This window comes from Vicugna pacos, chromosome 7 (genome assembly GCF_048564905.1).
Source record: "Vicugna pacos chromosome 7, VicPac4, whole genome shotgun sequence".
Classification (NCBI taxonomy): Eukaryota; Metazoa; Chordata; class Mammalia; order Artiodactyla; family Camelidae; genus Vicugna; species Vicugna pacos.
This window is the reverse complement of record NC_132993.1, coordinates 48,852,493-48,880,475: the sequence shown is the minus strand read 5'-3', so window position 1 is coordinate 48,880,475 and position 27,983 is coordinate 48,852,493. Positions and strand designations below refer to the sequence as shown.

Below are 27,983 nucleotides of genomic sequence, written 5' to 3'. Positions count from 1 at the left end.
AAACAATTATGATTACAAACCATACAAAGCCCATGTTAGCCTGGAAAACCTTATGTAGAAGGTAGAGTGAGGTTTGCTGCATTAGATACTTCTCAGGCCTCTGCTAGCTCTCCCCATGGAATGCCACGCCTCCTGCCCTTCTCCATACATCAGAATGCTGCTGGTCCAGCAACCAGCTTAAGCATTACTCCCTGCCTCAGTGTGCAAGACTGGAATTACTCAGCTGTTTCCACACTTGGTTCACACCTTTCATACTTACCACTGAGTTACACTCTGCTGTGTATCTCACAGACAAAACTTTAACTGCTTTGAAAACAAAAAAACGTTTCAAACATCAGTTTATTTCCAATGATTAATCAGGTGCTTTGCAAAGTTGATGAATAATATGAACTGAAGAGAAGTTAAGGGGTCTAGGCTAGAGGATTTTAATGAGCAAATTCTGAGATAGATAGAAAAGGAAAAACCTAGATTAGCACAGCATGTGAGAAATGTTGTTGAAAAATATATGGAAGATAACATCATTAGAAGTTTCTGTACCAGGTAAAAACAAGTCACTGTATTCTAGGCAAGGCAAAAGACCAGATCTGCCTTTTCAAAGCTACTGACATTATGAAAAACCATGAATAAATCTAATTTCAAGTTCAGCATGCTTCTTTCTTCAAAGATGCAAATTATTTTAAAATACAGTATGATTGACAGAAGCAGCAACTGAAGCAAAATAAAAGTAACATGTGGGAATTTGCTTATTTTGCTGAACTGCAATGTATTTTTCAAAGAAGAGCATTAATTTGAAAGCTTCCTCGGTATTTACCAGGAGAGATTTAGAACTGTTTGACGAAAATTAATTTTTCATAAGTCAGATGTGATTATAATTATTCAAATTTTAAATTTTTATAAAACATTTTCTGGTTATGGCACTATCTTAAACTCTGAGAATATAATATAGCTTGTTCTAAAATCTTTTTCAAGTCATCCTTCCTTTAAACCAGTGCTGTCCAAAAGATAATGTGGGCCTCATATGAAACTTGAAGGAAAAAAAAAAAAAAAGGAAAAAAAAAGCTGAATTAATTTTTAACATTTTATTTACCCCTCTATGCCAAAAATATTCTCTCACCAATATACAAAAATTGAGATATTTTTACATTCATTCTTTGTACATCTTCAGTCTGATGTATTTTATACTGATACCATATCTCAATTTGGACTTAGCCACATTTCAAGGGCTAAATAGCCAAATGAAACTAAATTATATGTAAAGACCAACTGGCCTGCACATGTCTATTGTCTTGTATATCTGCTTGTAAACAGACACTGTGACTGACAGCCACTCTCCAAATTCTATATTCTGTCATCATAGATGTGCATCAAGATATACTACTAGCAGAATTTAAGACCAGTACTATGTCTGATACTAGATAAATGGCAATAAAAATGGATGCCACATGGAATATTCATTCATCTGTTTACAGATTCTAACACAACTAACAGTAAGTAGATAATCTTTTTTCTTTACAGCACTTACTGTAATTACTAATTTTTTTACTTATATTCTGTTTGTGCAATCTGTTTCTCCAATGACATTCCATTAGGGAAGGAACGACCTGTACCTTGTTTTCCATTATACCCTGGACCTTAGTAGAATGTGTTTACACATAGTAGTTGATCGAATATCTGTTAAATGGATGAACATGACCTCTCACTGAATATCAGCCTGAGCCAGCTTGTCATTTCATTGTTTTCCAATAGTTAAGATATTCCACATTTTCTTACTGAAAGCAGTGAACAGCCATTTTCTCTTCATAACAGTTTCTAGTAGCTTAACTCAATTATTAAAAATTGGGAAATTCTCCACTAGTAAGTATCATACTTATCCTGTCTTCGTCAGACTCTCCTCCTCCAACACAACAAAAGCAGAGTGGTTGAGGCACAAATGAACAAGTATAAGAGAACAGCCTCTCCATCAGCCTCTTAGAGAAAAAGGAAAACACATGCACCTAGAAGGAAAAAATAGTGAATATTGTTTCCTACCACAGTCAGTAGTGGCAAGGTTCTTATAAGCTCTGGAAACTTCAGAAACCCTCTGGCAAACCATTCTAAGTTCCACGAGAGAACTACTGTAGCAGCCATGAAAAAAGAAATCCTAAAACTGGTAAACGCCTTGAATTTTAAACAAAGTAAAATAAAATAGGCATGTAATGCCACAACTAAATGCTAAACCTGTTTAAAAAAACAAAAACCCAAGTTCAAAATACATTCGTTATGACGTGAACTAACACTGTATGATCAAGTCCTGCTAGCCTTGAGCCTGTAGAAATCATTTTACTTAGCAATCATTTATGAAAGAGCTCTTGCTTTTATTCTGTATACAATAAAATGGTACTTTTAATACTGGTATTTCCCAAATGATCAGTTTTATAATTTTAGCACCAAAAACTCAACTCCTAATCAAATGTTTCCTGTTTTGCAAACTACTGGAATATAAAAATTTCATATAATTTAAACATTTAGTCATCTATTGTATGTAAATCACTCTTTTAAAAACCAAATCATATTTAAAATGCACTAGAGAAAATTACTTTTCCCTTTTCTTCTTAGGTACATGTTCCAAAAGTGGTGTAAATTCAGCCTCCTCATTGTGCTTTCTTTTCTTTTTTTTCTTTTTACGGTCGCTTTGGTAACCACTGGAGTCACTGCCTTGGAAAAGAGGGTCCTGGTCCTGATCTTCCTGGTGCTTTTTCTTCTTCTTTTTCTTCTTTGGCTTTTCCTCCAGGAGGCCATTCACATTGTTATTCATCTGCATGTCTCTCTCCATGGTAACATCTGCAAAATCTGCTAGCTCTGTGGTACCACCTTCCACTTCATATGGTTCTGGGTCTTCCTTCTTTTTCTTTTTCTTCTTTGGAGGTTTTTCAACAGCTTCTTCAGTGCCAGTTTCTGTTACTTCTTCAGAAACTGCAGAGCGCTTGGTTTGTAAACTATGAATTAACAATTTAAAACATTTGCAGAACATTAAGCAAAAATTTAAAAAAATAAGATCAAGAATATTCCAATGTGCTATTAATTTTCTAAATAATGACAGTGGTACAAGATGATATAACTCATAAGTTTCAAATATTCTACCCTATTAGCCCTCAGCACACTGAAATGTCTTGGAAATGTTAAACTTTGTTTCCCAAGTACTTCTCCCACTGTTACACACAAAAATGACATAAATTTTGTCAAAGTATGGCTTCTAAATTTTAGTTTAATGTTCAGTGTTTTCTGAACCAAAGATCACCACACCCAGGCTTATTAGTCAAACCGCTAACATTCGATAGAGAAAAATATACTTCTGGTATTTATCAAAGTAATGGCATTCCTTGTCTATTATCTTAATTCTTGTTTTAAGTAATAGTACATTGTTCTTAACCAATGCTGAAGCAGTATTAGTTCAAAGTTAATTATTTTGTATCACTAAAATAAAAACAAGGATCAATGTAGTAGCCCTCTCTCTATAGAAGCGCAGTCCAATACAGTAACACTAGCCATGTGTAACTTTTTTAATTTATTTCAGTAAGATAACTTTAAAAATTCAGTTCATTTTAATTGCGCCATAGTGAGGCTACTATATTGCACAAATATGGCACATTTCTATCATCACAGAAAGTTCTACTGGACAGTTGCTCTAGAACTTTAACCCATACTCTTGTTACTTAACAAGGCAGAATCTGGAAAAAGTTGTTAACACAGGAAGTACTCCAAGAGTTTTTTTTCCTACCCTGCCATTAAACTTGGCTCCCATGAATCTAGGCTTAAGATCAGAAATCCTTAGAAGAATTTCAGACCAGAAAAATACAGAAATTAAATGATCTACCTGGTCCAGTGACAGTGACCAAACTGTTTTTGTTTCAACTGTATAAAAATAAAAGCAGACTAATAGTTATGCAAAATGACTCAGCTGTTAGTTTCAAGCTCAGGGATCAACTTTCTAAAAAATAAACAAACAATACTCAGAAGAAGTAAGTTATTAAAATACATAGCAGTTAGCTAAATGTAGAGCTTTAGAGTATTTAATGCACTGTCATTATTACACTTAGACGATTCCTACTTACACTGACTTTATAGTTTGAAGTACAAATGGACTAATTAAATTATTTTTAAAAGAGGGACTTATGTTCCCTAAATTCAGAATTAAGTAAAAATGATTATCAAAATGATAATAGTGTGTCTAGGAACTGACCTAGTGATACTTAGTTTTCCCCGAATGCAGAATACTCCAGCAGCGTCTGAATCTAAACGAAATACTTCAAATTCAAGTTCATCACCCACGTTTATCTCCAGAGTCTGCCACTGCTCAGGTGCCATCTGCTCAGGTTTAGGGATGGAGGCATTGAAGCACCCATGTACCAAACAGCCAATGTGGCTGGAAGATACTTTATTAACTGTACCCTGAGAAGAAGGAAAAAAGAATGTTTCATCAAGAAGAGAGCCAGAGTTAAAAGGTGAATCAAACTCAAAGAGAAAATACCAAAATAATGAAATAATTTACTTTAGAAAAAGTTTCTCTCAAAACCTACCATTAAAACATCACTAAGAATACTAAGATTTTAAAAACCTCACACCTTATTAAATAAGAATTGCATATCAATTGACTAACTGGATAAACAACTACCTTGTTCCCTCTCCCTAGCTAAAAAAAGAAAACCCAAGACCCCTACCTTAGCAGCCACTGGAGGATTCCCTGGGAAGGGGGTTACTCTATAACCATATTGAAACCAAGGAGCAAATACTCTGATATGACCTACATGTGAAGAGACCTCAAGGCAAGAAGCATATGCTTTTTGTAACTAGGATTCACTTTTTTTTTTCTATAAAGTCTGAATTTCAACACTTAAAGAGCATTCTTTAATAATTAGACTTAGCATAATGGAAGCAGTCCTATTAAAGAACAGCTTACCTTTATATGTAAATCTTGAGCATGGCTATTTTGACTAAACTACAATATTATTAGAAGCTTTAAAACTAAAATGTAAGTATGTGTTATATGGTGTTAAGTTTAAAATGAAAATTTCCAAGAACCTTAGTTTTCCATTCTTCCCCTAGGAATCAACATGTAAGGTGTATCAATGAAAATCTGAAAAATTTTTTTAAATCACATATTTTGAATTATAGAACTATAAATACTAGCATGTATACAATGCTGTTTAATGTCAGCAACTCCTACATGTGACATACTAAAACTTCTTTGTCATTATCAGGAATCTGGAGTCTCCAACGTTATCTGCTGGATGGTCTGAACAACCTGGTATATCTATACAATGGAATATTATTCAGCAATAAAAATAAACAAGCTACCAAGCCATGAAAAGATATGGAAGAACCTTAAAAACATATTGCTGAGGGAAAGAAAACAATCTGAAAAGGTTACATACTGTATGATTTCAATATATGACATTCTGGAAAAGATAAAACTATGGAGACAAAAAACAAAAACACAGTAGTTGCCATGGTTTCCAGGGAAGGGAGGAAGTGATGAATAGGTAGAACACAGGATTTTTAGAGCAGTGACCAATTTTTCCATAGGATACTGTAATGTTGGATACATGTCTTTATACGTTAAAACCCACAGACTGTGCAAAGAGTAAACTCTAAACAATGTATCAATTGGCTCAACTGTAACAAATGTAAATTTGTATGTATGTGTCAATAAATGGAAAAACAGTGTATGTATGTGATTTTTTTGTGGGGAAGTGAAGTGAGGTATATAAAAACACTACTTTCCACTTAATTTTTCTGTATGTCTAAAATTGTCACAAAGATAAACTTTAGCAATTAAAAACATACTCAGTGGGAAAAGTCTTTTCAAAGTATGGGTTTAGAACAATGAATATGGACAAGAAAATGGACCTCAAGGGCCTACCTCACACTACGCACAAAAAACTAAGATTGATCACAGACCTAAACAGAAAGCTAGAACTATAAAAATTCTGGAATTTTAAATAAGTATCTTAAAAACTGAGGGGTACGCAAGTTTCTTAGGATCCAGTAAGCAATAACCACAGAAGTACAATATGACACACTGCACTGCATCAAATTTAAAAGCTTCTGTTTATCCAATGATACCATTAAAAGATACAGACTGGGAAAAAAATATTGACATTTAACTGAAAAGGATTTGTATTGTAACTGTAAAAAGAATTATTATACTTCAATAACAACACTAACACCCAGTTAAAAGGGGACAAACTACTTGAACAGGCCCTTCTGACTGAAACACAGGAAAAAGGACTATTGAGAAAAATACAAATTAAAACCATAATGAAAAACAACCATATGCCCATCAGTAAAATCAACAGACTGGTACACCAGATGTTGGCAAAGATGCAGAGCAACTTGTTAAGTATTAAAAAGAGAAATTAGCTAACAGTTTTCCACAAAGTTAAACACACATTTACCCTGTGACCTAGCAGTACTGCTTCTAGTTTTCACTTAGGAGAAATGAAAATATATGTTCACAAGAGCTTTATTCATAATAGTTCCTGATTAGAAACCCAAATGTCCACTGATGAAGATGGATAATCAAACCATAATATAGTCATAGAACTGAATATGACCAACAATTACAAGGCAAAAATTACCAATATACATAATACCATGTATGGAACTCAAAAATACGCTAAGTAAAAGGCGCCAGATGGTAACAGTGTATAATGAAAAACTGCACTACCACAGAATTATAGAACGAGCAAAATTAATTTATGATACTGAAATCGTAATAATGGTTGTACCTAGCATAGAGAGAGGATTGACCAGGAAAGGACATGAGGATCACTTCTAAGGAGACAGAATGCTGTATGTATATGCGCTTGCCAAAATTCACTGAACTGCATACCATATCTGTGCATTTTGCTGCACGTAGATTAAATCTCATTTTATTGTATGAAGATTATATTGTGTTAATTAAATACAAATTAAAAAAATGGCTCAAATGTATTTGAGGACTGGATCTTATTAAAGGGGTAGAGTAAAAGGAATAATTTAAGTTTTCATTTCACACTTCCTATACAATTTGAATGTTATTTCTATGCACGTTTATGATGAAAGTGATGAAAGGGAAAAGCCTACAACCAAGAACTCTATTCAGAAAGGCTCTCATTCATATTTGACATAGCAATCAAAAGCTTTACAGACAAGCAAACGCTAAAATAATTTAATCAGCAACACCCAATCAGCTTTACAACAAATGTTAAAGGAAGTTCTCTGGTGAAAAAGAAAAGGCCACAACTAGAGCAAGAAAATTATGAAATGAGAGGGAGAGAATCAAGACAGTAGGACACAGCTCATCTCATGCCACAGATACATCAAAAATATATCTACATGTGGAAAAACTCACAGAATACCACCTACTGATGTTAGCAGAAGATCTCATATAATCAAAGCTACAAGAAAGATCACCATGTAACCAGGTTGGACAAAAGGAGACAACAAACAAGAAAAGGAATTGGAACTAGACCTGTGCACCTTGGAGGAAGCTGTGAAAGAGGAAATTTCCTCACCCTGGGAGCTCCCTTCAAGGCTGGAAGATCAGCCAGGACAGAAAGGGAGCTTCAGAGCCTCAGAGAATGTAGCAACTAGCTTGCAGCAGGCAGAACAGAGAAAGACCAGCAAAGAGTCCTGGCCACCTCCTTACACTCCCCAGCCTGAGTCATGCATCTGCTGGTGTGTGCAGGGGCTGGGTGCTGGAACTTGGGCTTCAAAGGACAGACCTGGTGAGAAGACTGTTGTTGGTAGCATGTGACAGCCTGAATGGGCTGCAGTGTGGTCTGAGCCGCAACCAGGGCTTTTCGAACACAACAACAGAGAGAGATCTGGGCTGACTGCCAGCATTCCCACAGCAGAGGTAGGGCCGAGGTCAAGGCCAACAACAGTGTACTTTGTGAATGCACAAAACAGGCAACACCAGAGTGCACTTTCTAGTGCAGAGTCCCTGCACTCACTGCACTGTGCACTCAATGCACAGGAATACTCACTGGCTCCATTCCTGGAGGAAGTGCTCCCTTCAACCTCACACTGGCAGCTCAGGAACAGACTTGGAGGCTTCTACTCCAACAACTGGGGAGCAGACCCTGGCCCCCAGCTGGGCTGTGACAACCACAGAGCAGAGGAGATCCCTCTCAACACCTGGTACAGGCTCTGGTCACTACAATACCAATCACACGCCCATCCCAGCACGCTGAAGAAAGATGTGGCAAAGACCCATAATAAAAACAGCCTTTGCACAAAAATGTTAGACTCACACAGGCTACACGGGGACACTCCCACATAAAAAAGCCCTTCAAGACCAGAGTAGATGTTTCTCCTGAATCCATAGAGTCCAAGAAATAAAGTAAAACGAAGAAGCAGAGGAACCACTCCCAATTAAAAGAACAAGAGAAATCTCGGAAAGAACAATTAATGAAACATCTCTCCATTCTACTAGTTTCCAAATTCAAAAAAGACCTAAGGGAAATAGTGAAGAAGTTAAGAAAAGCTATTGATAGAAATGAATATCACTGTAATAAGAACTAGAAATTACAGGGAGTGGGGGAAGAGAGAAGATGGTGGAGTAGAAGGACCCTCTCCCACAAATGCACCAAGACTCACATCCACAGACCCACTCAGCCAACCAGAGCACCTGCAAAACTCCGACAGAACATCGCCCTCTTCAAAAGATAGAGATGCCAAGAATCTGGTAGGAGACAAGGAAAAAAGAAAGAAAAGACAAAGCAGAGCGGGAGGGGTCCCGCAGGGAGGGAGTGGCAAAGGAGAACTGGCGCTCATTCGCTGGGTCTCCCCTTTCCAACTGAGAGGCCAGCGGGATGGAGGGGGAGTCTCCAAGGCTCGGATCTGTACAGACCAGCCCTTGACTGACAGAACTAAGTTAAATGGGCACAGAGGGTACCTGCAACACCCAGCCCAAGACGCGGGCCGGCAGCTGGGGGCAGGGCCAGGCTGCCCAAGCCAAGCGGAGGACGGGGGCGGCTGCACAGAGGCAGCCCCAGGGGACTGCAGGGGGCTGCGCGCCGCGGCTGTGGTGCACAGGGCAGAACAACCTGGGCCCTCCATAAAACAGCAAGGTTGATGTGCCCTGGGGGGAAGGGTGCATACCTCCATCTCTGAAAACCCGCATAAAGTTTTGGCAAAAGGCAGGCGGGGCTCAGGCACAGCCACCATATCCTCTGGTGCTTAGCGCCCAGGCAGGGGCGGGGACAAAACCTACCTCCGCACCTAAGGGCTTAGCAGCCTCAAAGTCCAGACGAGACTTGTCTACAGCCCAAGGCAGACAGGACCCTTCCATCCTGGTCCCTCAGAGAACTTGCTCTGCCAAGACAAACAAGGAGCAGGGACAAGGCTGTTCCTCTGTCTTCCTTGAGCCCACATGCGGAGCGCCAACCCGAGGCGGAGCGCCCAGCGACACAGAGCAGCGGAGCGACTGGCGGCGGAGACAGAGGGCGCCCCCCCCCCCCCCGCCTTTCGGGCAGGAACGCAACCCCTGACCACAGTGCTGGGAGGAGGTGCGACCCGCCCTCCTGCCTGGCCAGTCTGCAACATCTGACAGCGGCATCGGGAGGGGCAGTGACCCGCCCGCCCACAGCAAAGGAGAGCTGCACCTGACCCAGTGTTGGGAAGGAGTGCGATCTGCTTGCCGACAGGCACTGGGAGCAGCACAGACGAGGGCACCAATGCAGGGCCTCTGGAAACAGCAAGCTGAGCTTCCAAACCAGGAGGAAGACAGAAAGACTTCACATTAAAATCACACAGTCTCCAGGAGAACACTGACCCTAACCCTTTTTTTTCAAATCTGTTTTTACCTGTTCTATTTTCTATTACCCTCTTAATTTTTACTTCTTAATTCATTTTTATTTCTCTTGGGTTTTGATGTCCTGTTATTGATTGTACACAGGTTTCAAATACATCTTTTCATCTTTTCTCCTTTTTTAAAAGGTTTTAAAAGGACGTCTCAACCCAATTGCTATTCTGCTTCAACTTGCTCTTCTATTATTTACTATACACTGTTTTCAAACCTTTTTTTCTCCCTTCTTTTAAAATTCTTTCTCCTCTTTTTCCTTTTTTCCTAAGTCTTATTCCTACATAGGCATTAGATAGATAAACTCCTTAAGGACCACAATTGATAACTGATACTCCATAAACCACAGTGCCAGAGAGGTATGAGCAAGATGAAGAAGCAGAGAAACCATTCCCAATTAAAAGAACAAGACAAATCCCCTGAAAGAACGATCAACGAAATAGACATCGATAGCCTACTGGAGATCAAGATTTTAAAAAAGGAGTGATCGAAGTGCTGAAGGAACTAAAAGAGATAGTGTTTAGAGATATAAAATATGTCAAAAATGAAACTGAAGCTATAAAGAGACAAGTAGAATGGTTGACAGAATCGACAAACATCTGGCCAAACTCACAAAGAAGAAAGAAGAGAAAGCACAAATTAGCAAAATAAGAAAGGAAAATGGACAAATTACAACAAATAAAATAGAAATACAGAATATCATACGAGAATATTATGAAAAACTACATGGAACCAAACTGGATAACCTATAGGAGATGGACAAGTTTCTGGAAACATACTGTCCACCAAGACTGAATCAAGAAGAAACTGACCACTTGAACAAACCGATCACTAGAAATGAAATTGAATTAGCAATAAAAAAATCTCCCTACAAATAAAAGTCCAGGACCGGACGGCTTCAACGGGGAATTCTACCAAACATACAGAGAAGAACTCATACCAGTCCTCCTCAAACTCTTCCAGATGATTGAAAAGGAGGGAATACTGCCAAACTCATTCTATGAAGCCATCATCACCCTGATACCAAAACCAGGCAAAGACACTACCAAAAAAGAGAATTATAGGCCAATATCACTGATGAACATAGACGCCAAAATCCTCACCAAAATGTTAGCAAATAGAATCCAACAACACATAAAAAAGATTATATATCATGACCAAGTGGGGTTCATCCCAGGAACACAAGGGTGGTTCAACATACGCAAAATCAATGTAATTTATCACATCAACAAGAGAAAGGACAAAAACCACATGATCATCTCAACAGATGCAGAAAAAGCATTTGATAAAATTCAACACCAATTTATGATAAAAACTCTCGCCAAAGTGGGTTTAGAGGGAACATATCTCAACGTCATAAAAGCTATATATGACAAACGTACAGCCAGCATAGTACTCAACGGTGAAAAACTCAAAAGCTTCCCACTAAAATCTGGGACAAGACAAGGATGCCCACTATCACCACTCCTATTCAACATAGTCCTGGAAGTCCTAGCCACAGCAATCAGGCAAGAGAGAGAAATAAGAGAGATCCAAATTGGAAAAGAAGAGGTAAAAGTGTCACTATATGCCGATGACATGTTACTATATATAGAAAACCCTAAAAGGTGCACACAGAAACTACTAGAGATGATCGAAGAATTCAGCAAGGTAGCAGGTTACAAGACTAACATTCAAAAATCAGTTGCATTTCTTTACACTAACGATGAATCAACAGAAAAAGAAAGTAAAGAAACAATCCCCTTAAAAATAACACCCAAAGTAATAAAATATCTGGGAATAAATATAACCAAGGAGGTGAAAGAATTATACACAGAAAACTATAAACCATTGGTGAAGGAAATTAAAGACTTAAAAAAATGGAAAGATATTCCATGCTCTTGGATTGGAAGAATCAATATTAAAATGGTCACACTGCCCAAGGCAATCTACAGATTTAATGCAATCCCCATCAAATTACCCAGGACATATTTCACAGAACTAGAACAAATCATAATAAAATTTATATGGAACCATCAAAGACCTAGAATTGCCAAAGCATTACTGAAGAGAAAGAAAGAGCCTGGAGGAACAACTCTCCCAGACTTCAGACAATACTATAGAGCTACAGTCATCAAGACAGCATGGCATTGGTACAAAAACAGACATATAGACCAATGGAACAGAATAGAGAGCCCAGAAATGAACCCACAAACTTTTGGTCAACTAATCTTCGACAAAGGAGGCAACAATATACAATGGAGTAAAGACAGTCTCTTCAGCAAATGGTGTTGGGAAAACTGGACAGCAACATGTAAAACAATGAAGCTAGAACACTCCCTTACACCATACACAAAAATCAACTCAAAATGGATCAAAGACTTAAACATAAGACAAGATACAATAAACCTCCTAGAGGAAAACATAGGCAAAACATAATCTGACATACATCTGAAAAATTTTCTCCTAGAAGAACTAAAAGCAAGAATAAATAAATGGGACCTAATGAAACTTACAAGCTTCTGCACAGCAAAGGAAACCAGAAGTAAAACAAAAAGGCAACCTATGTAATGGGAAAAAATTTTTGCAAATGAAACCGACAAAGGCTTGATCTCCAGAATATATAAGCAGCTCATACGACTCAATAAGAAGAAAATAAACAGCCCAATCCAAAAATGGACAGAAGACCTAAACAAGCAATTTTCCAAGGAAGACATATAAATGATCAAAAGACACATGAAAAAATGCTCAATATCACTAATTATCAGAGAAATGCAAATCAAAACTACAATGAGGTATCACCTCATACCAGTCAGAATGGCCATCACTCACAAGTCCAAAAACAATAAATGCTGGAGAGGCTGTGGAGAAAAGGGAGCCCTCCTACACTGTTGGTGGGAATGTAGTTTGGTGGAGCTGTTATGGAAAACAGTATGGAGATTCCTCAGAAGACTAAAAGTAGACTTACCACATGATCCAGCAATCCCACTCCAGGGTATATATCCAGATGGAGCCTTAATTTAAAAAGACACATGCACCCCCCAGTGTTCACAGCAGCACTATTACAATAGCCAAGACATGGAAACAAACTAAATATCTACTGACAGATGAAGGGATAAAGAAGCTGTGGCATATTTACACAATGGAATACTATCTAGCCATAAAAAATAAAAAGGCATTTGTAGCAACATAGATGGACATGGAGATCTTTATTCTAAGTGAAGTAACCCAGAAGAGAAAGAAAAATACTGTATGATACCATTTATATGTGGAATCTAAAAAAGAAAAAAAAGACAAACTTATTCACAAAACAGAAACAGACTCAGACATAGAAAACAAACTTATGGTTACCAGGAAGGGAAGGGGATGGGAAAGGATATATTGGGAGTTTGAGATTTGCAGATACTAATATATATAAAATAGATAAACAAGTTTATACTGTATAGTACAGAGAACTATATTCAGTATCTTGTAGTAATTTATGGTGACAAAAATATGAAAACAAATAAATGTATGTTCATGTATGACTGAAGCATTATTCTATACACCAGAAACTGACACAACATTGTAAACTGAATATACTTCAATAAAAATATATATATACCAAAAAAATACCAATAAAAGAAAGCAATATACAAGACCTATGGGATAAAATAAACTGAGCCAACCCGTAACAGGGATCTCAGAAGGAGAATAAGGAAAGATGGGGGTCAAAAATATATTTGAAGAAATTATGGCAGAAAACTTCTGAAACCTAAAGGACTCAGATATCCATGAAGAAGAAGCACAGTGTGTTTCAAACAAGACGAACCCAAAAGACCCACACCAAGACAAATTATAACTAAAACGGCAAAAGTTAAAGATTAAAAAAGTAGATACTAAAGGCAGCAAGATAAAAAGAGTCAGAGGGAACCCTAATAAGGCTATGAGCTAATATATCTACAGATATGTAGCAGCCAAGCAGGGACTGGAAAGATATATTCGAAGTCCTGAAAGGGAAAATCTGGCAACCTAAGATACTCTACTCAGCAAGATTATCATGAACAATGGAAGGAAAGATTAGAAATTTATCAGAGAAAGGACAACTGGAAAGTTTATCACTTAAAGCCAATGCATAGATTAAAAAAGTCAAAATCAAAAAAATTTTGTGAAAGGAACAATAACTACAATGAACAGCAAAAGCATAAACATGAGAATGTAAGAAGACATCAAAATATAAAATATAGAGGGGAGTAAAAAAATGTAGATTATTTTGAGCTTGTCTGACTACCACTCTAAAGGAAGTAGGTATAGTAATGGTGAACATACTTGAAAACCAGCGTAACCGCAAATCAAATCCATACAATAGATGCATAAAAACAAAAAAGAGAACTCCAGCACAATATAAAAGAAAGCCATCAAACCACAAAAGTTATAAGAGAAAGAAAAAGAAAACAACAAAGAAGAAATAGAAAGTCAACTGGTAAAAAAGTTTAAAATGGTAATAAATACACATTTGTCAATAATTACCTTAAATGTCAATGGACTAAAGGCTCCAATCAAAAGATGTACAGTAGCAGAGTGAATGATAAAACAAATGCCAACAATATTGTTGCCTACAAGAGACCCACTTGTGAAAGACACAGACGGAAAGTGAGGGGGTGGAAAAAGATACTTCATTCAAACAGAAATGTCAAAGAAAGCAGGGGTAGCAATACTCATATCAGACATAATAGACTTTAAAACAAAGGATATAAAGACAGATAAAGAAGGACATTCTATAATGATAAAAAGATTAATACAAGAAAGAGGATAGTGTACTCATTAACATATATACACCCAATATAGAAGAATGTAAATTCATAAAACAAATACTGACATAAAGGAAGAAATTGATGGGAATAATACTAGGAGACTTTAACATTTTACATCAATGGACAGACTTTCGAAACAGTAAATCAATAAGGCTTCAGATTCTAAATGATACCAGTTAGATTTGATATTTTGAGGATGTTACATTCATAAAAACCAGTATATACAATCTTTTAAGTGTACATGGTACATTCTCTAGGATAGATCACCACAGTAGGACAAAAAACAAGCCTCAACTAATTGAAGAGAGCAGAAATTATTTCAACCATCTTTTCTGACTACAATGATATGAAATGAGAAGTCAACTAGAAATGAGAGAAAAGATGACTATACAAAGACTAAAAAAAACATGCTACTAAAAAAAACCAATGGGTCAACTATGAACTCAAAGAGGAAATTAAAAAATACTTTTAGACAGACAAATGATAATGAAAACACAATCACACAACATCTAAGGGGATGCAGCAACAGCAGTCCAAAGAGGGAAGTTCAGAGTGATACAGGCCTTTAAAAAAAAAAAAAAACACACACACAAAACTCAAATGAACAAACCTACCACCTAAAAGAATTATAAAAGGAACAAACAAAATCTATACGTCAACAGAAGGGAGAAAATAACGTATTAGAGAGGAAGTAAATAAAAGAGATTTAAAAAATAGGAAAAAAATCAATCAAAAATCAATTAAAAAAAAAAAAGAGCTGGTTTTCTAAAGGAGTAAACTTGACAAAACCTGTGGCCAGGCTCACCAAGAAGAAAACAGAGAAGATGAAAATAAACAAAGCAAAAACTCAAAGAGGAGAAATGACAACTGATACCACAAAAAATACAAAAGACCATAAAAGAATACTATGAACAATTATATACCAACAAATTGGACAATTTAGAAGAAATGGACAAGTTTCTAGAAATATATAGCCCTCCAAAACTCAGGAAGAATATGTAATTTGAACACACCAGCAGAAGTGAAATTGAACCTGTAATAATGATATCCCTGTAAATGAAAGTCTAGTACTGAATGGCTGCACTAGGAAACATACAAAGAATAATTTATACCAATCCTTCTCAAACTCTTAGGAAAGGAACAAGAGAAGGGAACACTTTCAAACTCACTTCATAAAGCTACCATCATCCAATACTAAAACCAGACAAACACACTACTGAAAAGGATAATTACAGGCAGTATCTTTGATGAATACAAATGCATAACTCTCAACAAAACATTAGCAAACCAAATATACAACAAATAAAAATGATCATATGCCATGATCAAATTGGATTCATCCCAGGGTGACAAAGATGGTTCATCATATACAAGTCAATCAATGTGATACACCACATCAACAAAAGAAAAGACAAACACTATATGATCATCTCAATAGATGCAGGAAAAGCAGTTGATAAAATTCAACATCCAATTATGATTAAAAACTCCTACCAAAGTGGGTACAGTGGGACTGTATCTCAACATAATAAAATCTATTTATGACAAACCCACAGCCATCACAGTACTCAATGGTGAAAAGCTGAAAGCCTTCCCACTAAAACCTGGAACAAGACAAAGAATATCCACCTTCACCACTTCCATTCAACATAGTTTTGAAAATCCTAGCCACAGCAATCTGACAAGAAAAAGAAGTAAGAGGTATCCAAGTTGGAAGGGAAGGGGTAAAACTATCATTATATGTAGATGATATGACACTATTTATAGAAAATCCTAAAGACTCCACAAAAAAACTACCAGAACTGATAAATGAATTCAGTAAGGTAGTGGCATACAAGATTAACCTACAGAATCTTGCATTTCTTTACAACAAAAAATGAATGTCAGAAAAGTAAAAAAAAAAAAAATTATATAAATAAAATAAAATACTTAGGAATAAACCTGAAGGAGGTAAAAGACTTATATAGCGGGAAATAAAAACACTAAAACGAAACTGAAGATTATTTAAAGAAATGAAAAGACATTCCATGGTTCCTGGATTAGAAAAACTGTTATTGTCAAACTGGCTATCCTATGCAAAGTAATCTACAGACTTAATGTGATACTTCTCTAAAACACATGACAATTTTCAAAGAAGCAGAAAATAATCCTAAAATTAATATGAAATCATAAAAGACTCAGGACTGTCAAAACAATCTTGAGAAAGAAGAATGGAGCTGGAGGAATCACACTCCCTGACTTCAGGCTAAACTATAAAGCTACAGTATTCAAAACACTATGGTACTGCCACAAAAACACACACAGATCAACGGAACAGGAAAGAAAGTCCAGAAAGAAATGAAGCACTTATGGTCATTTAATCTACGACAAAGGAGGCAAGAATATACAATGGAGAAAAGACAGTCTCTTCAGCAAGTGGTGCTGAGAAAGCTGGACAGCTGCATGTAAATTAATGACATTAGAATACTCCCACAATACAAAAATAAAAATAGCTTAAAGACTTAAATATAAAACATGACAGTATAAAACTCTTAGAAGAGAACATAAGCAAAACATTCTCTGACATAGACCACAGCAATGTTTTCCTAGGTCAGTCTCCCATGGCAACAGAAATAAAAATAAAATAAATGGGACCTAATCAAACCTATAAGATTTTGCACAGCAAAAGAAACCATAAACAACACCAAAAGACAACCTACAGAATGGGAGAAAATAATGTGCAAACAATGTGACCAACAGAGTATTAATTTCCAAGACATACAAACAGCTCATACAGCTTAACATCAAAAAAAAACTCAAAAAGACCAAGTTGGGGAGGAGGGTATGGCTCAGAGGTAGAGTGTGTGCTTGGCATGCACAAGGTCCTGGGTTCAATTCTCAGTACTTCCACTAAAAATAATAACTAGGCCTAATTACCTGCCCCCTCCAAATAAAAATAAATTTTAAAAAATTAAAGAAAAAAAGCCCATCAAAAAATGGGTAGAAGAACTAAACAGGCATTTCTCTAAAGAAAACATCCAGACGGCCAACAGGTACATGAAAAGATGCTCAGTATCACTAATTATCAGAGAAATGCAAATCAAAAGTACAATGAGGTATTACCTCACACCAGTCAGAATGGCTATCATGAAAATATCTACAAATAGTAAATGCTGGAGAACGTGTGGAGAAAAAGGGAACTCTCCTACACTGTTGGTGGGAATATAAATTGCTGCAGCCACTATGGAGAGCAGTATGGAGGTTCTGTAAAAACTAAAAACAGATTTACCACATGATCCAGCAACACCATTCTTGGGCAAATATCCAAAAAAGACAGAAACTAATTCAAAAAGATATATGCAGCCTTATATTCACAGTGGCACCACTTACAATAACTGAAACATAGAAGCAACATAAATGTCCATCAACAGATGAATGGATAAGGAAGATGTGGTATACATGTACAATGGAATATTACTCAGACACAAACAAGAACGAAATAATGATATTTTCAGCAACATGGATGGACCTATTGATTATAGTAACTGAAGTAAGTCAGACAGAGAACAATTATCATATTACTTATATGGAATCTAAAAAAATGATACAAGTCAACTTTTACAAAACAGATGTAGGAAAGAAATTTATGATTACTAAAAAGGAAGGGGGAGGGAGGAATAAATTATGAGTTTGGGATTAACAGCTACATACTACAATATATAGAACAGACAAACAAGGACCTACTGTATAGCACAGGGAACTATATTAAATATCTTCTAATAACATAATGAAAAAGAATCTGAAAAAGAACACACACATACATGTATATATACATATATAAAAAACTAAATCACTTTGATGCACACCAGAAACTAACACAACATTGCAAATCAAACAAAAAAAGAAAGAAAATTTCAAAATATAAAATCACACCAGTAAGGGCAAACTTACAGAAAAGGCAGGAAATCATTCACATACAAAACCAGTAGGGAGGTTAAAAGACAAAAGCAGTACAATCACTTGTATCGACAATGAGCAGTTCAGGGATATACAAAACAATTAAATGTAAATTATGATATCAAAGACAGTAATTGTGAGAGAATACAAATGCAGGATATTTAAAGCGCATTTGAAAGTATGAGATCAGCAATTTAAAACAATCACATTCGTATATAGACTGCTAAAGAAAAACCTCATGTTAACTGCAGACCAAAAATCTAAACTAGGTATTCACAGAAAAAAAAAGGGGGGGGGGGCGGGATCCAAACATAGCACTAAAGATATCATCAAATCACAGGAGGAGAGAACAAAAAAAAAATTTATAAAAACAAATCCAAAACTATTTATAAAATGGCAATAACAACATACACAATTACGTTACATGTAAATAGACTAAATGCTCCAACCAAAAAACAGACTGGCTGAATGGATACAAAAACAAGACCCATATATATATGCTACAAGAGACTCACTTCATATCTAGTCTCACATATAGAATGTAAGTAAGGGAATGGAAAAAGGTATTCCATGGAATTAGAAATCAAAAGCCAGAGAATAGTTGAATCATGCTAAATAGACTTTAAAATAAAGACTGTTACAAGAGACAAAGACAGAAACTACATAACAATCAAGGGATCTATCCAAGAAGAAGACATAACAATTCTAAATATAGGTGCACCCAATATAGGAGCACCTCAATATATAAAACAAGTATTAACAGACATAAAAGGAAAAATTGACAGTAACAATAGGGTAGTATAACAACCCACTTACGTCAATGGATAGATGATCCAGACAGAAAAATAACAAGGAAATACAGAACTTAAATAACACATTAGACCAAATGGACTTAATTGATATTTAACTGATTAATTGATTACATAGGAAAGCAGCAGAATATACATTCTTTTCAAGTGCACATGGAACATGATCCAGGATAGAGCACATGCTGGGCCAAAAAGCAAACCTCAGTAAATTTAAGAAAATTGAAATTAAATCAAGCATTTTTTCCAACCACATTATGAGACTAGAAATCCAACTACAAGAAAAAAAACACAAACACGTAGAGGCTAAATGGCATGCTACTAAACAACTAATGAATCACAGAAAAAAATAAAGACAAAAATCAAAAAATACCTAGTCAAATGAAAACGAAAACAGAACGATCCAAAACCTACAGAACTCAGTAAAAGCAAGTCTAAGAGGTAATGTACAGTAACACAAGCTTACCTTGGGAAACAAGAAAAATCTCAAATAAAAAAACCTAATCTTACACCTACAGCCACTAAAGAAATAAGAACAAACAAAACCTACAGTTAGTAGCAGGAAAGAAAAAAAATCAACATCAGAGGAGAAATAAATGAAATAGAGACTAAAAAGAAAACAATAAAAAAGATCAATGAAAATAAAAGCTGGCTCTCTTTGAAAAGGTAAACAAAACTAATAAACCTTTAGCCAGACTCATTAAGAAAAAAAGGGAGAGGGCCCAAGTCAATAAAATCAGAAATGAAAAAGTAGTTACAACCAACACCACAGAAATACCACAGATTATAAGAAATCACTATGAGTGATTACACATCAGTAAAATGGACAACCTAGAAGAAATGGACAAATTCTTAGAAAGGCACAATCTCCCAAGATTGAACCAGGAAGAAACAGAAAACATGAATAGACCAATTACCACTACTGAAATTGAATCAATTTTTAAAAAATCCCAACAAACGAAAGTCTAGGACCAGATGACTTCAGAGGTGAATTCTACCAAACATTTGGGGAAGAGTTAACACCTACCCTGAAACTATACCAAAAAATTACACTTCTAAATTCACTGCATGAGGCCACCATCACCCGGATACCAAAACCAAAGATATCACAAAAAGAGAAAATTACAGGCCAGTATCACTGGTGAACATAGATGCAAAAATTATCAACAAAATACTAGCAAACCGAATCCAACAATACATTAAAAGGATCATATACCATAATCAAGTGGGATTTATCCTTGAGGTACAAGGATTTTTCAATATCCACAAATTAATCTACGTAATACACCACATCAGCAAATTGAATAAAAACCATCTGATCATTTCAGTAGATGCAGGAAAAGTTTTTGATAAAATTCAATATCCATTTATGGTAAAAACTTTTCAGAAACTGGGCACAGAGGGAACATTCCCAACATGATAATGGCCTTATATGACAAACTCACAGCTAACATCATACCCAATGGTGAAAACTGAAAGAATTCTAAGATCAGGAACAAGACAAGAATGTCCCCTCTCACCACTTTATTCAACACAGTTTTGGAAGTCCTAGCCACAGCAATCAAAGAAAAAAAAATTTTTAATCCAAACTGAAAAGGAAGTAAAACTGTCACTCTTTGCAGATGACATGTTACTATACATAGAAAATCCTAACGTTGTCACCAGAAAGTCACTAGAACTCATCAATAAATTTGGTAAAGATTCAGGATACAAAATTAATATACAAACATGTGTTGCGTTTTTATACACCAACAACAAAATATAAGAAATTAATAAAACAATTCCGTTTACCATTGCATCAAAAAGAATAGCTACAGTAATCTAAACAGTATGGTACTGGCACAAAAACAAACACACAGATCAATAGAAGAGAATAAAAAGCACCAAAATAAACTTACACACTTGTCGTCAATTAGTCTACAGAAAAGGAGGTAAGAATATACAATGGAGAAAAGACAGTCTCTTCAATAAGTGGTGCTGGGAAAACTGGACAGCAAAATGTAAATGAAATTAGAACATTCTCTAAAACCATTTACAATAATAAACTCTAAATGGATTACAGACCTAAATGTAAGACTGGATACTGTAAAACTAGAGGAAAACATAGACAGAACACTCTTTTTGACATAATCCCAGCAACAGATTTTGGATCTGTCTCCCAGGGTAACAGAAACAAAAGCAAAAATAAACAAATGGGACCTAACTAAACATAAAAGCTTTTGCACAGCAAAAGAAACCATAAACAAAGCCAAAAGACAACCTATGGAATGGGAGAAAATATTTGCAAATAATGCAACCGATGAGGGCTTAACTTCCAAAATATACCAACAGCTCACACAGCCCAACATTAAAAAAAAAAAAAAGGATTAAAAAATGGGCAAAAGACCTACATAGACATTTCTCTAACGAAGACATATAGGTGACCAACAGCCACAGGAAAAGATGCTCAACACTGCTAATTATCAGAAAAATGCAAATCAAAACTACAGTGAAGTATCATCTCACACTGGTCAAAATAGCCATCATCAAGATGTCTACAAATAATAAATGCTGGAGAGGGTGTAGAGAAAAGTGAACCCTCCTACTCTGTTGGTAGGAATGTAAATTGGTGCAGCCACTATGGAAAACAGTATGGAGGATCCTTAAAAACTAAAACCAGACTTAGCACAAGATCCAGCAATCCCACCCTTGGGCAAATAGGTGGAAAAGACAAAAACTCTAATTAGAAAAGATACATCTAGCCCAATGTTCATAGCAGCACTATTTACAACAGCCAAGACATGGAAGCAACATAAATGTCCACTGACAGACAAAGAGAGAAGGAAGAAGTCTGTGTGTGTATTGTGTTGTGTGATGTATTCCACTCACACATGGAATATTATTTAGCCATTAAAAAGAAATAATGCCATTTTCAGCAAAATGGAGGGACCTAGAGATTATCATAATAAGAGAAGTTAGAGAAAGACAAATATCATATTGCTTATATGAGGAATCTTAAAAAAAATACAAATGAATTTACAAACTTCTGGTTACCAAAGAGGAAGGCAAGGAGGGATTAATTAGGAGTTTGGGATTAACAGCTACCTACTACCATATACAAAACAGATCAACAACAAGGAGCTACTGTATAGCACAGGTAACAATATTCAATATCTTATAATAACACATAATGGAAAAGAATCTGAAAAACAACACACATATACATGTACATATACATATATATATAACTAAATCACTATTGTACTCCAGAAAATGACTATACTTCAATTAAAAAACAAAACAAAACTTACCCAGATTGAACTGATAGAAAATAATTTTCATTTTTTCTTTAAAAATGATTTTTAGTTACCTACAATAGTAATCCATGTGAATCCCAGGGTGTATAGTTCTTAAAAATTTCCAAATTACATAATTAAATAACTCTACAAAGAAAGCTAAGGAAGAAAGATACATACCATAAGCTTTTGCCCTGGTTCAGGGCAGAAAATAACAAAATCTGCTTCAATGTTAAGATGAATGTGTCCTTGATCATCATAAATATCTCCTAGTTCACCCACTACTTTGATATTATCATAAGCAATGGGTACACCTAAAAGGCTGTAAAATTAAAAAGGGAGAGAGAGAGAGAGAGAAGAAAATGGTATTTTTTAATCCTCTTTTAAACTAGGCCTTTATCATACTGATTAGATATTCGGAGTCAAAAGTATACATCTCCTAACGTAATCACCCACAGCAAAAACATAATAGTAATTTCATCAAAGGGTTACAACATAATGACTAACTTAAAAACAATTATTCAAGATAGATATCCAGAAACAAAATGTCCAATTATGCAACAGCAGTAAGTTGATTCTTCCTTAATTGCTACTCATTTGAATTCTAGTCACACTAGAGTTAAAGAAAAAATGAGACTTGGCAAAAAAAAAAAAAAGTCTATTTCTGTATTACTGACTCAAGCCAATTTTGGTATTATCCATCATTATCAAATTTCTATACTAGGTGGTATATAGCAAGAAAAGTATTTGGGTCAAAGCTGAAGAAGCCCCTGAATATTAAAGTCAATGACTTAATGGAGAAATGTCTCCAAACTGCAACTGTCTTATTAAAAAAAATATTAAGAAATACAGCTATACAATTTCTTTAGAACTGACTGACACTTTAGATAACATATGTTGACTGTCAGGATTAAGAGGCAAGTATTTCCAAATGTCATTTCCAAATTCTTAAAAAATTACAAATGCTAAGGATACTGAGCTGGTGGCTTCCCTGCCATAGCCACTTGTTCTAGAAAACGTCCCGACTCCCCCAGGCAAGGCTGAAATCACTCCTCCTCTACTCCTATAGGATTCTATGCAAAGTATTATCACTGCTCTTATTTATCTGATCCCTGTTTAAGTTTGGATTCCAGACAGGACTCTTAAGTCCCTTCAGAGCAGAGAACATTTTTGTTGAACTCTATTAACTTCTAAAATGAGTCACACAGAATGAGAGAGAATTTATCCCTAGTAGCAGTTGTTAAAGTAAAACAGACAGGAGCCACTAGAAAGGAACTTTATTAACTACCAAATTAGGAAACCTTATTCCAGAAAGCACTCTTTTGAACTGCTAATTTTTGCATGTGGTTTTCTTCAACAGGAACCATACCATCACTAAGACAGTATTTGGGGCCCAGAAAACAGAGCAAGGTGGGATGGCAAAAAAAAAAAGTAACCGCAATAATAAAAACAAAATTAAGTAGCTCATGGTGAAAAAGAATGTGAAAATGAATATATGCATATTCATGTATGACTGAAACATTGTGCTCTACACCGGAAATTGACACAACATTGTAAACTGACTATAACTCAATAAAACAAAATTTTAAAAAAAGGAAAAGAAAATCAAGACTTTGTTTCCCCTAATCAAAAATTAGAGAGTGACTCTCAAGTAGGGGGAATGTTGTCCCCTAGGAGGCATTTGGGAGTTTGCAGAACTAATCATAGTTGTCTCATGGGCAAAGTCCAGGGATGGGAGATACTCTGCCATGAAAAATGTTCCTAGCTCTACATGATTTAAATGAGAGGACAAACTTCATTTCATAAATATTTATAAACAATGGGTCACATTATCTAACTTAAATATGTATGTACACATTTATATATAAATATAAAGTCATCTTTGCATGCTTTCAATATAAACTAAAATTTCCAGGAATATTGCTAATATGTAAATTCAAGAGTAGATTGTTTTGTGTGGAACTATACTGAGAACTGCTCATTATTTTAGAATAGGATTTCACCACTGTAGACACTGTGTTATGTGAGTTGTCAACTCAAAACTTCTGCATCAATCTACATCTGCAACGGATATGTTCACAATGATTCTAGGTATAGGTGCAAGAGGCATCTACTACTTTATTCTTCCCAGTTAGTCATGCTTGAGCATTATCACACTGAAACATATTTTACTATATTGTATTAGAGCGCTATATGAATTTTTTTCAATTGTGTAGATAGGTTGTTATCTTTGCATTTCATTTCAGTACAGTGAAGAGAGTTTTCAATGATAGTAAAGGCAGTACTGCAAAATACTTCTTATAATAGGAAGCCCTGGGTTCTATAGGGTTCAAATCTGCTGACTAGGGAATGTGACCATAAAGCCTAACCCCAAAAGGATTTGTGTAAACCTAGCAAACTTGGGAAAGCAACTCACAGCATATAACTTACTAAAAATTATCAGGTAGACAACGACAGACACAACATTGTATCTCTTCCTCTTTTGTTTTTCTGAAACCATCCTAAATAGGTTTCAGGGCAAGGTGGTGGGCAATATCACTTAAGATATTTAGAGAACAATTAAATTCAGGGACGCTTAGATTGCACAGTTACTTTTCTGGAACTGCTAGGAGGGAATATAATTGCCACCTTCAAATAACTCAAGAGCTGTCATTTACAAAAGAGCTAAGATTTTTTTGTTCCTTAATAACTTCTCAGAGATATAACTTACGTGATTTTAGAAAACTGCTTACTTTCTTTAAGCAGACTTTCCAAAACTGAAACAGGATGATCTTTTAAAAAATTCTGTCACTGAGGGAAAAGGTGGACAATCCGTCAGAGGATGCTGTTGAGATAACCTAGTAACTAATATGAAAGCCACTCTCAATTCTTCTCTTTTCCTCATCTTAAACAAAGAGTAGCATGTCCTTCTGATTCTACAGAATGGCCCCCAAATCTGGAAACATAAAACTATATATGAAAAATGGTTGATCAGTATTACAGTTCTTGGTATGTTCAGTGTTTTATCCCTCACTAGTAATGCATAGTTCAAAGTATAGTGTTTGATATGCACAGAATAAACTGGAGTTTTTAGCACACCTCAGAAGTAATGGGAGGTAGGGTGGGGAGTCCATATCTGCTCAGGGTATGATCTGGGCCACATGGCCACAATATCCATTTCAGTTATAGAAATGATCATCATTCAATCAGCTCCTCATCTCTGGTGGAATGGCTCCTATTCCCCTAGTCTGAAATGGATGTATTAATCAGTTACAGGATCAAACATTTGCCTCTGTTTCCAGATTTTATGACCACCTTGCATATCCTTAAATCTCCCAAATCTATCCTCTCTAATCATTTTTCTCTTGAACAGTTATAACAATCTCTTAATTGTTCTCCATATTTATTTGTCTCACCCTCCTTAAACCATCATCTAGTGCTAACAAGTGCTGTTTCTTAAACTGCAAATGTGATTACGTCCCAGACATCACGGTACCACCGTCTCAAAAGTGTGCCAAGTTTCAGAGGAGAGCACTGAGAGGATGAAGTGCGAGCCCGGCTCCCTGCTTAAGTACACAAAACAACAAAAACCCAAAACACCTGGCAAAGACAGGAAGGGAAGAGCAAAATGGCCATCCTCTCTGAATTGTCCTCCAGCCCATCTTTAATCCACTGCCCTTCTCTCCAGCAGCACCCAATGTCTTTCTTTCCCCTATGTAAACCTTACTCTGATTATATAGTACTTAAAATTATCTGGTCAAAGTATCCTGACTACAAGGAGAGAGAAAGCTCTCAAATAACCTTTGAGCTCAAAAAAGGGAGAGCAAATGAAGAAAAAGACCTGTTAATCTTCCCCACCTGAACGTTCTGGCCCTCACTCCCTTCTGGCAGACTCCTTAAAATGAGACCACTGAGTCCAGTGACTTGAAGGCTTTCACCGGAGGCCCCGGCTCCACACAGCTGAGAGCTGTTCCAGGGTTGCTGCCCAAGGCCCTGTGGGAACAGAGGGTGACTTCCCACTCATGCTTGTAGCCAGACTCGTTGCTAGACCAGAGACCACTGCTCGTGCTGAGACGCCTTCTTCCCAAACTTCTCCTGAGAGTGGGTCGTTACCACCCTCCCCTTCCCTCTACTCTGACTAACCTGTGTTGTGTATTACGTGCAATAATCGCAGTGATTCACTATTGGGAAAAAAAGAAGTTTTGAAAAACAGTATTGAAAACTTTGGATATTTGGTTTAAGAAAAGTGACAAAGAAAATTCCTGCAATTTCCATGGATTCACTAAATTCCTGAGGGGCAATAACGAACCCCCAGAGAATCCATTTACCCTAGTTTTAGAACCCCTGCTTTCCAGGCAAGTAGTCTAGAGGACTATTAAAGCATATCTGCCCCCTCCCCCTGGTCCTCCACCATTGTAATTCTGAGAGTTTAAGTTATTTTCGAATATCTTAAATATCTTTAAATGCATCAGGGTTTTTTTTTTCACGTTCAAAAGCAACAAAGAGGCTCTCAAAAATAAAAAACAAAGTATTTCTCTCATCCCTGATCAGGTCCAAGAGAAAAGAACCCAGGGAAAGTACCAGAGACAAAACATTCAACAAAAGCCGCCTTTCGTGGTTTACAAATAAACGACTGTACTAATGCTTCGAGTATAATTTTCTATAGAGTGAAAGAGAATCTTCTGAAGTACTGCATTCCAAACTTTCACTGTCAAATGAGAAAACATAAAGAGGCCCAACCGGTCTCCAGCCCCAGGTCTCTTCTTACCCTTAAACCCCGGTTCTGGAGCGCGCTTCTTTACTCCTTACACCGACACAGTTCGAGTCATCTTAACGTTTTCTTTCTTGCTAACGAAAGGGACCCCGTACAAATCTTGACCAGGGAAGAAACTGGCCCCTCAAGGTGGTAGCGACTCCAGAATGCCTCCGGGCTAAGCTCACGGCCGGTGCACGTTTCCCACTAGCCGCTTTTCTGCTGCGCCATTAGTACGTACACCTGGGGACCCTCCCGTGCCCCAACGAAGGAGCGGTAAGCAACGTTACGGTGTTCTCCGCTCGGCGAAAGAAAATCCTAAGAGACTCATACCTCTCGGAATAGCGCAGCAGTTCCGCATCCAGTTGTTCTCGGATACCGGTGCGTTTCCTGTTAAGGTAGCGCGGGGACAGTGCGATGTGTCTTCGGTGCGGCCCCGCCACCAGGCAAGAGTAGCGGCTGTTCACGAGCGCACAAGCGGTAGCGTAGGTCGGCAGTTCTAGGCAAGGCAAGACGCCGGCCGGCCCCACCACCGGCCCTTCTGAGGCCGCCTTCGGCCGTGGAGCCTCTGAGCAACCCGCAGCCATGCGGCTTGTCAGGCTTCCTACGGCGCGCACTAGTGACGCATTCAACAAC

General features: G+C 36.6%; 1 protein-coding gene across 1 annotated transcript; it reads right to left on the bottom strand.

The window, feature by feature from the left end:
- Nucleotides 1–321: 321 nt before the first annotated feature.
- Nucleotides 322–27,983, bottom strand: POLR1F (RNA polymerase I subunit F). Its single transcript, XM_006211714.4, has 4 exons — nucleotides 27,681–27,983; nucleotides 22,796–22,937; nucleotides 4,220–4,428; nucleotides 322–2,975 (listed from the first exon to the last, which is right to left on the bottom strand). Exons 1-4 carry the CDS (start codon nucleotides 27,932–27,934, stop codon nucleotides 2,573–2,575), a joined length of 1,008 nt encoding a protein of 335 aa, XP_006211776.3. The 5' UTR covers nucleotides 27,935–27,983; the 3' UTR covers nucleotides 322–2,572.

Coding starts and splice junctions, on each gene's coding strand:
- POLR1F (XM_006211714.4), bottom strand. CDS start 27,934: ATGGCTGCGGGTTGCTCAGAGGCTCCACGGCCGAAGGCGGCCTCAGAA. Junction 4,429..22,795: donor AACCAGGGCAAAAGCTTATG/GTATGTATCTTT, acceptor CCTTCTTCTCAG/GGTACAGTTAATAAAGTATC. Junction 2,976..4,219: donor GGAAAACTAAGTATCACTAG/GTCAGTTCCTAG, acceptor GTTAATTCATAG/TTTACAAACCAAGCGCTCTG.